The 11,977-nt window shown below is 33.8% G+C and overlaps 1 protein-coding gene across 1 annotated transcript; it reads left to right on the forward strand.

Annotated features, from left to right (window-relative positions):
* Window positions 1-2,350: 2,350 nt before the first annotated feature.
* LOC140757755 (uncharacterized) lies at window positions 2,351-4,336 on the forward strand. Its single transcript, XM_073093632.1, has 2 exons — window positions 2,351-2,627; window positions 4,121-4,336. Exons 1-2 carry the CDS (start codon window positions 2,439-2,441, stop codon window positions 4,268-4,270), a joined length of 339 nt encoding a protein of 112 aa, XP_072949733.1. The 5' UTR covers window positions 2,351-2,438; the 3' UTR covers window positions 4,271-4,336.
* The last annotated feature ends 7,641 nt before the right edge of the window (window positions 4,337-11,977 follow it).

Raw genomic sequence — 11,977 nt, forward strand, 5'->3', positions numbered from 1 at the left:
TTCCAACTTTTAAATGAAAAGCGCGAAAGCACCTAAATTAAAAGTTTTTATTATTTGAGGAAATTACCTTATTTATCTAAGTTTAATCGTATCTTCATTTTAATAGCCATTGTTCTGTTTACTCGAAAGCGTCTTCCAATATTTAGAAATTATTTATTTTCCTACAAATCTGCATTATTTGTTTTGATTGTGAACATAGGCAATTAACGGATTTTCATATTTTTCTAAATGATAATATCAGTCAAACTATGAAGTCTTAAAGGGGTTTCAACCTAGTTATATGGTGTAGGTACAGTTAATTACTTTGCCTGTGTTATCGCCATATATATTTTTTTGTTCTTGATATGTTCCACTGCTGCATCCGAGTTTCCTCCCATAAGAGGAGATATCCGAAGCTTACTCCACTTACCGTCAGGTGCACTACAAATTCCTATGCTACATCAGTTACATCTATCTTATATAAAAAAAATACATAGTAAAGCAATGTTCATGTTCATAGTTCTGTAAGTAAAATAACCTAAACTTAATGCAATTCAACCGTTGCTACATCTAGTACGTCTGTGTTTATATCTCGGCGGGGCATCTCCGGGGCGCCCGGCCGCAGGCCTAAACTAATTAGACCCCCTGCTCTGTGTCAATGTTGTCGCTACGCGGCCCGGTTTAATGCGTGTGTCTCCATTAGCCACCCCAAGTTTAAACACCCCTGTGTGCAGTGACAATTCGCCAAAATTGATTTGTGCCTGTTTGATGTTCACGCGGGGTCTCTATTTATAGTTTGTGTCATATGTGATCACGGCACATGGTGCAACTTTTCTTAGAAGAAAATTTCAGATTTTTTAAATATAATACTTACATTTCTTTTTTGTTACTATGCATGTTTTCATATCATTTTTGATTGATTATAAATACGATAAACTTTGTTAATAGATTTAAAATAAAGGATTTCTGTCTTCACGTGAATACCATACGAGGTTAATTAATTGCACCTCGATATAGACAGCGTCTATCTGCAAAGTAATTCGTTTGGTTTTATGGCGGAGACGCTATTAACGTGACTAAGCTAAAGACTATATTGTCTCAGCTTTAATATGTTAAGTACTTTCAGAAACTAATAGATAATACAAAAAACTGTAAATAAAAATATGTTTCTAGTCTTTAATTATGTTCTCTTTTATAATATAGGAGTAGCAGACGAGCATGCAGTCCACTTGATGGTATGTGGCTACTGCCTCCCATGGACATCTGCAATTAACCCCAGATAGAATTAGACATTCTGACCTGAGGTCAGCCACAGATGCGCCGCTACCCCTGAGGACAAAGCTGAAACGCCTTGGAAAAGTATGCCTCCCATACCCTTCAAACCAGAACAGCAGCGTTTAACGCTGCTATTATGAGGCAGAAATAGGTGTAGCGGTGGTGCCGCTGAAGTCAAACCACAAAGGGTTCTACCACCTTCAAGTTATTTTTGAATTTTCATTCGCAAGCTAATTTCATTAAATATATTATCTTAACACCGATTAGGGACTATGTGTTGTTCGTGTTGAAATAATTTATTTATTTTGTATTTGGTTCGTAAATGTGTATAAAATTTGAATCCTTATCGATATAAAATAGCATCACACATCACTGCAAGCTGGCTATATTTAGCTGTAAAACGCGCAGTCTAAGCTCCCCATATGTACAGTGACAATTGGCCAAAATTGATTAGTGTCTGTTTGATGTTTGGGGTTTAGGGGAGTTCCGTAGTATTTGTAGTTAAGCTTGTTTGCGATCGAGTCCCGTCTGATTTTGTAATGTTGATTTAGAACCGTACCTACCTACGAGTATATTGTACGTAGGTAAATTTGAATTGTGAGGTACCTAACGTTACGTTTTTTAACATTAAAAGACAGACATATAGGTATATACCTATTATAGGTATATTATATAATAAACCTTCTAAAAACCATAATTCAATCAAGTAATTAACCTGGATTATGTTATTTATCATTAACACCATTACATTTTTACGTTTTTATTCCTAAAGAATTTAAAAAACAACATAATATTTATAAATTATTTTTCCGAAAAAGTAAAAATGTTATTTTAATTGGGTGTTAATTAACGATTTGCACTTTTTTATATCCCACTGTTGAGCATGATATCTTCTCTTACTATACTTACTCTTACTATACTTACTTTGCTAATATGGAATAAGCTGTAGACGTCACCGAATAGTGACGTCTACAGCTTATTCCATATTAGTAAAATCGCAATCATAACAAAAAACGACGCATTGACTTCATTAAGCATATTTATAAAGTGTGTCATGTCTTAAAATCAACAATACCTCCCACGTGATATGGAAGGTTAAATACACATCATTGATATACAGATTTTCCTTAAACAAAGCTAGTCTCGTTTCTACTTAAGCACTGAACGCAAGTAAATAAGATAAAATGAAGAGAATTACGTTGTTGTTTATACTTATAGTGTTTGTGACTCTGTACGAAGCAAAAGACTTGGTTGTTGGGAGTAGAGTGAATAATTTGTTGGTGAATACAGAAAAAGTTGAGACTTTTGCAATCCCATTCATAAGACGGGATAAAGACTATTCTTACACGGATCCTAAGAAGCGGATAATTAAAGTAAGTATATTATCATACCTATCTATAAGTTGTATTCGTATAAAATATTATTTATTTCTCTCGGTATGATTCTTTTATACGCTGAGATAACCTTTGACATCTTGAACAGAGTCATGTTGTTTGATTTATGACGAAAAATATTTACAGTGAATAGACGCAAATATACAGGATCTACAAAGATAATTTGTGACATAAAATGTATTATCTGGTGCATTAAAAGTTTTAGGTTGTATCTTTGTTTACTCTAATACTTACACTTAATCACGATGCATAGTTAGTTACAAGGTGTTTTTATAAAGATATCTCATACAAACAGATTTTCAGTATTGTAAGTATGGCTAAGAATAATTCAGCTGAAATCAATTTTGTTCCAACCATTATCAATATATAATAACTAAACTCATAATAAAAAGTCAATTTTCAATTATGGAATTTATAAAAATCGTCGATGATTATAATATTTGGGCCAAATATAGGTATTCGAATTCTAATATCCATTTAATAATTGATTCATTTATTTTAATCAAAATGAGACATTAACATAGGTACATTAATAAATCGCTTGCCTCAATCTATCTATGCCAAAAGCAAGTGACAGAGCCGGCCTATAGATTAGATCAGTAATCACAGCATTTGCATAGATTAGGCAATCCCTTTGTGGTACGCAATCAGATTCCTTGTTTGAATCGGAATTAAGATAAGCGAACACGTAAGCCAGTGCAAATCCTGCAATACAATACGCATATCGTATTGATAAATGCATAATAGGAACAACCTATATATTCGATGATGTGTGTGAATCCAGTTCAAACTGGTTTAACTTAGGACAGATTATCTTAATCGTTTCTTAATGTTTTTCTGTAATGGTAGAAACAAATGAACATGTAGCCTGATGATAATTGTATACTTCTGCCTATTAAATTCGACCTTGAATAGGACGGACATATACTCAAGCCTCAGATGTGTTGCTGCCCCTGCCTGCAAGGATTTGTATATCAGAGTTACCCAGCACATATTGTTACATCATCACTTACTGTTAAGTTCTTACGTGTAAATAGCTGTGGTAATGATACTACAGTAACCAAACTATGAAAAGTCCTGCTATTATAATTTTACTTTAAATAGTGAACGTTAAATGAAGCGTACCCTATACCGTATATTTCCTACCCATCTACATTATATATACCTAACACTAATATTATAAAGGAAAGGAAAACTTTGTTTTCTTGTTTGGCTGTAATGAATAGGCTCAAAAACTACTGGACCGATTTTAAAAATTCTTTCACCATTCGAAAGCTACATTATTCACGAGGAACATAGGCTATATTTTATATGAAATATATTTGATAAATAGATTTTGAGGCGGTACAAAGTTTGCCGGGTCAGCTAGTCATTAATAAAGGCCACTCTACCTTTGAACTAGCATTGTAGAGCATTGGTTAACATTGGGTTGCAGTGTTTAACTAAATAAAAGCTATTTTTATGTATTACAGGGCATCATAGCACGTGATCTATCCCGGACTGAAGGGGAGGTGACGGTGATCGACGGTGGAGTTGACCACACGCACGTCACACTACACCTTACCAGCGGGAAGGGAGAGAAACTCAACTACCTTATACTCATATTTTCTAAGAACAGTTAGCGCAGTTCTATGATACTGTGGTGACTTGGTATGAACAGTTGAGGTTATGCAAGTGGATGATGTGGATGATGTGACCTGCATCATAATTACAAAATGCAAGGTCACATTATAGTCATTTGAGCTAAGTTAATAAATGTACTCATATTTATTAATTAGAAGTATTGGTTTAGTAGTATACTTACATACTAATGGCATCGTCCAGTATCATATTATGTATCTTGAATACAGAATAAATGTTTTATAATATAATGAGTACCAATCTAAGCTAAGTCAACACATTTATTTTTATTATTTATTGCTTTTTTTTAACCAAACTCTGCTCTTTTGTTAATACTAATGTATTTGATAATAATCCTCTGATGCAAAACGTTACAAAATTATTTGTTTGTGAAAGATAAATTGTTTATAAATAAAGTAAGAATTCAATAAAGTACATTTTATTATTATTCCATTTTAAATAAGTAGACAAAATGATGTAGGTCTGTTTATAAATAAACTCAACTTGGAACTTTGCTCTCACTTCAAAATTCTGTTAAAACATAATAATTACCTAATAATAGTCTCACGCCTTTTGTAAATCTTAAACTACAATAAAATTGACACTGCCTGTCCGTTTATTAAAATAACCATCATGTATTACTTACATCTATTATTATAACTATGTATTTGATGCATATTCATTTATACTGCTTTCTTCACAGCAGGAATTTTAAATTAAATTTTAAGTAATGAATCAAGAGTTGGTAAGAAAATTTAAAGTTCAAATTAATTATCTATCTGTGTGCAAGGTAGTTAGAATCAGGTGGGAAGTAGTGCATTAATAATGCGGCGCCGCGGGCAACAGACAGACAGTTGGCTACTGCAGTACACTTCCCTATATGTAGAAATTCACAGAATAAAAGAAGACAATTCATAGTTACAAATAATTTACCTGTTTCTATATCTTACCTTTACCTATTGGTTAATTATTACCCTTCCCTATTGATTTAGTGTGGATTGGTAGAGAATATAGGAATGGAAAATGTATCATGTACAGTATTACAAACGGATGTTTTCCTTAAACATTCAAATAAATGACAAAACCTAGAAGTTTCGGGATATTGTAATCTTCAACTTCCCGTAAGATGTTACACCGGCATTTCTTTTTTATTGTTCGCAAGTGAATTTAACAGGAATATAAGTGATTTTCTTCTACTTCTCTTGCATGTCTTATGATCTGTAAGATCGCAAGCATAATCACATAATCTTTTCAGTACCCTTAGTACGAGGTTTTACGTTTGCTCGAAAACGTTCAACTATTACGAATTACCCGTGTACCTTGTCGGAACTAAATTAAGTTTTAATAAAATGAATAGTCAATTGTAACGACATTTTATTTTGCAAATGTAAATAAAATGCATTTATTTTTACATTTTTAATTTAATTTTGATAGTGTTATAGTTCTGTTTTTAAAACTTATTTTGTGGAATATTGGTTCCGATACGGTCCACGTGGGCGCTGTATGCGCGAATTCGTAAACGTCGAACGTTTTCAAGCAAACGGTAAAACTCGTACTAATGGTACAGGACGATTTGAGTTGTAGTACCATATGGAATCGCAGTAGGTAAGTTCTTTGATTCTATTGATCTTCATGAAGACAGTAGCAGTGAACAAAGTTTTATTAAAAAAAATTGGATCTCTTCATTCCACAGGGATAACATTTATAAGGTTTAATCGATTTAATAATAAAATGTGGTGCAATACGTATAATATAATTACTTTTACATAATTATATTATGGCTTATGAGTGTTCCATTATGTAAGGGATGTTGAAATCCAACATAATTATTATCATGTTATGTGGTCAATGCCATTATTGCAATTAAAACTAAATACAAAAGTGGTCTATTTAAAACCGATGACAGATGCGTTGCTGCTTCTGAATAATTAATTCATTGCGGTTTTGATAATGTATCAATTTAATATATTAAATTCATTAATAACTTAATTAACCACTTATTCAATACTCTCGTGTACAACGAATTAATATAATGCGAGTAATTGATATCTGATAATGTTCAAACATATATAGTGCTTCATCCCGTATAACAAAAGGTCAATCTATAGTAGATATTTGCTTAATAAACTACCGCTGTTTATATTTAAATAATATAAACAGCGGTAGTTTATTAAGCAAATATTGAAAATTTGTTATTGATATGCTAAATTCATATGAATTCAGTAGCAATTTCTAAAATGTTTAAACATGTTGGTTGTACCATGCCAGTAGTAACTGCACTACGAAAAGAATAACTTTTAATTAGACGTATTTAAAATTTAAATTTAGTGAAAGTTCCGACCTTCCAAATTCAAACTTAATTATAGTTTTCGTCAGTTTTAAATTTAAACATACATGGACAATCAATTGTATGTAAATTTTATTGTTTATTTAAAGATTCATTGGGCCTACTTCAAATGAAGACATAAATTTCAAACGAGACGGTAAAAGGAATGTATAATGACTCCGCACTTTCACGACACAAAATACTGTTTGTCTACTCCATTGTCCTCATATTTATGCTAAGTCTATGGCCATCATTACCTTGAAGGCATCCTAAAGACGATAATATTTGCTATACCTTTAGAACAAGCGTTTTCTTAGCCACTTTAGCATACAATGATCGTTGTGGTTGACATTAAAATCTATAAGTGAAGACAAAAAAAGCATTGTATTTTAAAATATATTAAAACGTAAAAAGACGTAAGGTGAGTGCGTTTTTGCATTGCAAGTGCATCGCTGGATGTTATTTCAGACTCACCGCCACGTCATCTTGCTTTGATCTTCCTCCGACTTTTTGCGAGCCCTTGTTTAATGTGACGACAAATAACTCAAACAGGACTTTTTGATTTTGTAGGGTACGTGTTTTAGCGTTTTAAACGTGAACATCGTCAGTATTAAGTCCGCCTGTATGAACGTTAAATGTCGGACAATTCATTTCAATATATAATTCATAATTCATAATCTTTATGGGTTACAATATATAGGATGTACACTAGTCAAAAAAGCAACAAAAATTTAATATGCCGATTAAGGCGTTCTAAATGTATGGCTCTCACATAAGTCTTACAAAGTACTTATTTTTTTAATAATATAGGAGCAATATATGTGTATATAGTGTCTTATATTCCGAAATAGAAAATACCTATTATTTTCTCGTTTTGTAACATAACATTTTCTATTCAGACGACCTAATATTAGGTTTGCCATTGCTGCCTGGGATAATAAGCAACCCCAGATAAGATTAAGAGTCCTATCTGAGCTTAGCTACAGACTTTGAAGACTAAGTTCCGACGCCTCGAATAAGTATGTCTCTTCAAACAAGAACACAGTTATTATTAAGCAGAAATACATACACCACCACTGCCACACCTATTTCTGCCTTATAACAGCAGTGCTAAGCGCTGCTGTGTTCCGTTTTGAAGGGTGTGGTAAGGGAGACATACTTTTTCGGGGCGTTCCAGCTTAGTCCTCAGGGTTAGCGGCGCATCTGTGGCCGACCTCAGGTTCTCTAATCAGGAGATATTCCTGTCCTCCTATCCTATCTGGGGTTGATTACAGATGTCCATGGGCGGCAGTAGCCACTTACCATCAGGTGGACTGCATGCTCGTCTGCTACTCCTATACTATAAAAAAAAACATAGGTATGGCAGCAGTTCCACTGGAGTCGAACTACAGGCGGTTCTATCATCTTATAGAAATAGAGTGAGCAGATTACAGTATGTATCATAACTTCATAACACTGCTCGAAACACAGCGTGTTTTATTACCTTACAAACAAATAGAAGCTCGCTTTCAGAATATCCTACATTGTGCAGTATATTTGGTATCTCTCTTGTGAGATCATCACGTTCACAGGATGTTTGCGATCGCGGCTGTGTTCTGTCAGCGTCAGTTTAGCACTTTTATTTTGAACCGACTTATTTGAGCGATATGTAAATTTGATGTTGTATTAACGCGTTTGAAGTCTGGCCAATTTGGGATCATTTACATTTTGTTTATGTGCTGATTCGACAAAAAGTTATTTTTTCATAATCACGCAATTAAGAGTTATATGAGAATATGAGATTTTTTTGTTATGCATATACCTACGTTATTGCAACACATCTTGACCAATTTTAGATATAATACTATGCGATTCTTTATAGAAATTTAAAGGTGTCAGCATTCTTCATGATCCGACTATCTTTTTTATTCTTGCCTTTTAGGTACCTAGTAGGAAGTATTTAATTTCTTACTATAAACCACAACACAAACAGTTCTGGTTTACAAGGATCAATAACGCATCAAAGTGAAACGTTACAACCCTTAACAAAAGGTGTTTCCATTCTTTTTTCTTCTCAGTTTTTTTCAACAGATTTTATTTTCTTTGGGTTTGATAGGCGACAGTGACCACTTACTATTAGCCGAACTACAAGCTAATTTGCTATAGCATATTAAAAAAGTCACGAGCTATAGTTATAAAACCTGATAGTTTGCGCATAAAACTGACTTAACGAAGCGACATGCCTATTTCTATTTCTATTTCCAATCCTAATATGTCAATCAGACCGGCGGCGGAATGCAAAATCGAGTAAAACGCATACGTTGTACGTCGGGGCTCCATTTGGCTTGATTGATCCTCGACTACAATACAGCGACGGTACAGGATATGTAACTACATGTAGACATACGAGTATAAAGGGGAAGAGTTACGTTAGTTATTTATATGTACTAGAAATATTCTGGTAATGAAATATAAATGTGGTGATGCTACGTTTAATGATTCTGTATTGATGTTGTATATTAGTATTTCAGTTTGCAAATAAAATAATCAAGGACTAAATGTTTTTGATTTTAGTCAGTACTAAATGGAATCTAATGCTAATGTTATTAATTAATTGGTTCGTTTTCTAATGGATATTATCCAAAGATACTTAAAATTTTGGTTCTATTTTATGTAATTAAACCCGTAAATTGTATAGAGTCCCTTTCACATCAAATCGACGGGTCCTACGTAAGCTGGTGCAAATGCGTTTTCACAACTCTACAGTAGAGCGATTTGAATTTTCTAATGCGTGTAACTTTAACATTATTCAACGTACATAGTTAAAATTTTAAAATGGTATAATTGAATCCTTTTGAAAAAAACTGCATTATACGTGAATAATGTAGGTTTACGTAGGTAGGACCCGTCGAAATGGTCAAAATCTGTCATTAAGAGACATATACCTAATATGTGACGGTAATGCCTTAACACTTCAACTACGATAGTTTCGACTACCCACAAAAATAAAATAGAATTTTATTTTTTTTACTTTTGAAACTGCGTCACCATGCCTAATCAGCAGTACTTAATATCAGATGACCGGCGCGCCAATGAATTTACTACTTCTATTTGAAATAGTTCCATAATTAATTGAGTATCTTAGGTTAAATTCCCAATTAAAAGACACACAAAGACTCGAGACAAAATGTAGCAAAGCGTACACACATACTTATTATATAGCTAAGCCACATGTCCGTTGAGTCCCGGTCCGTTCGGCTAAACTGAACGTATCAATCCCCTACAGGCGAATTGATATTTCCTCTTTCCGTCCAATACGTGGTTAATTGCGTTTCCGGTGTCCATTGTTCGATCGGTCAATGTGATGCATTAGCGGCGTTTTATATTATGCATTGACAGGTTTTTAGTACCTAATACAAGTAGACAACAGTTGTTGAATAGTTAATAAATAAAAATGCAACAAAGGCATGTGCTGTACATATTGAAAAAATAAAATCTTTAATGAATTGTTATGATGTCGTGAATACATTGCATGTTTTGTTTCTTACTTTCTTTTGTTGAATAAATAATAGAAAATAAAAAGACGTATGTTTTATTGACGAGAATATATGAATGTCCATCAGTACGCACTAGACCAGCGTGTTGGACTATGGCCTAAAATCTGTCTCACTCTGTGACGAGACCCGTGCCCAATAGTGGGATAGTAATGGGCTGATGACTTGACGTGGTTTATGGCGCCATAACAGTTTAATATATTTTCAAACGAGGCTAGTATTATTATAAGTCATTGCTCATTCAAGAAGAATTTCTTGAACGGTGGAGTCATTACTTACGAAGAAATTCCTCGCCTTTTTTCGCTTGAAAATATAATTGAAAATTTTCATACAGAACACGTCCTTTGAAGTTACGTAGACATCAGAAGGCTGGTTAATTTGTAGCTCCTTGAAGGTATAATGACACGTTCCCTTATCCATCATACAGAACTTCTGTGCGTAAGATTTGTCAAAGGGAACAAAGAAGTGCTCGACAAAAAGCACCTTGGTACTAAAGGGCCAATTTCGTGAAACACGCACGTTCATACATACTTGAGTAGATCCTATTTACTTATATTGGAGTTTTTTGGAGTTGAACCTATCCTAAGGCAGACGGGCTACCTGATGAAAAGTAGTCAGCGTTTCCTATGGACTTTTGCAACCATTGATGCAACTACGCAACGCCAATGCATTGCTAGTTTCTAAGAAGCGTTCTTCTGTACCTTACTCAACAAGCCATATGCCATAGTGTTTCGTAAATACCTTTCTTGAGAGATAGTTCATTATGTTTTACATTTTCTACATTATGTAGTTCCATAATTATCGTTCTATCTACATAATTATTTTGTTATATTTATGGTGTAGTGTGTGACATGGACACACGCAAAGACATGTAAACAATCGTCCATCCATGGCTAAGTTCATTATTAAGATATCCGCATAGTCAGGAAAGAAGCGAGGCCCATCGCATTTACTCGTATCGATTTTGTGTTACAAGTGTGTAACTTGATCAAATAAATTAGTACCATAAATATTTGCACATTTTTCATATGTAAAAATTAGTTATTTATTTCCTTTATTAAATATCACAAAATGGCCAAGCTATATAGAATATATAGAGCATGTTAATTTATAAAGGTGTACGAAAAAGACATAGGATTAAAGAGGAAGGAAAAAGAATATTAATTTACATGTGAACACGGAAAAAGTATGAATGTAAAAAGTGTTACATATGCACATGTTTGTTAAATGGACTACATACGTTTACCTTTAAGGGTCTTAGGTTTTTGCAGACTAGCTACTTTTAGCATCGGCGATTGAAATTTTAGCTAGTTTTCAGAAGTTAGATGGAATCAAATACTACACCTTGCACGTGTATCAGCGTCCGTCACAATTTCTATTGGATGCTTGATGGAGCAACTGCAAGTGAAAACCACGTTGCAGCAGTCAGTGAGAGTTTTTGTCCTACAAAAGGTGGTCAAATTTGGATTTCTCATCAGAGAACAAACCTAAACAATATAGGTAAACATTGTTACTACACCTTTTGTAGGGCAAAGGTCTTTTTGAAAAGGTCTATTTGTCTCCTTACTGACTAATAACTACTATTAAAGTTTGCGGTGATTAAAGTATACATTTGCACACCACCACCGAATGCAGCGATTCACCAAAAAGTGATGCAGCGTCATTGCAATCGTCAAAACGCAAATATTCAAAGTAGCGAGTTTACTAAGCATATAAGATTTATATTTTAGAGACAAAACCTCTATAAACGCTCGCAAAAACGCGTCCTCTTTGTTTTGTACTGACCCCTATTACGCCGAATTCGGTGACATTGAGTGACAGCCGTTTAACCTTTTTGCTTACTCGACAGT

The sequence above is a fragment of the Epargyreus clarus genome, unplaced genomic scaffold (assembly GCF_041222505.1).
Source record: "Epargyreus clarus isolate Ecla_fem2 unplaced genomic scaffold, WU_Ecla_fem_2.2 ptg000005l, whole genome shotgun sequence".
Taxonomy (NCBI): domain Eukaryota; kingdom Metazoa; phylum Arthropoda; class Insecta; order Lepidoptera; family Hesperiidae; genus Epargyreus; species Epargyreus clarus.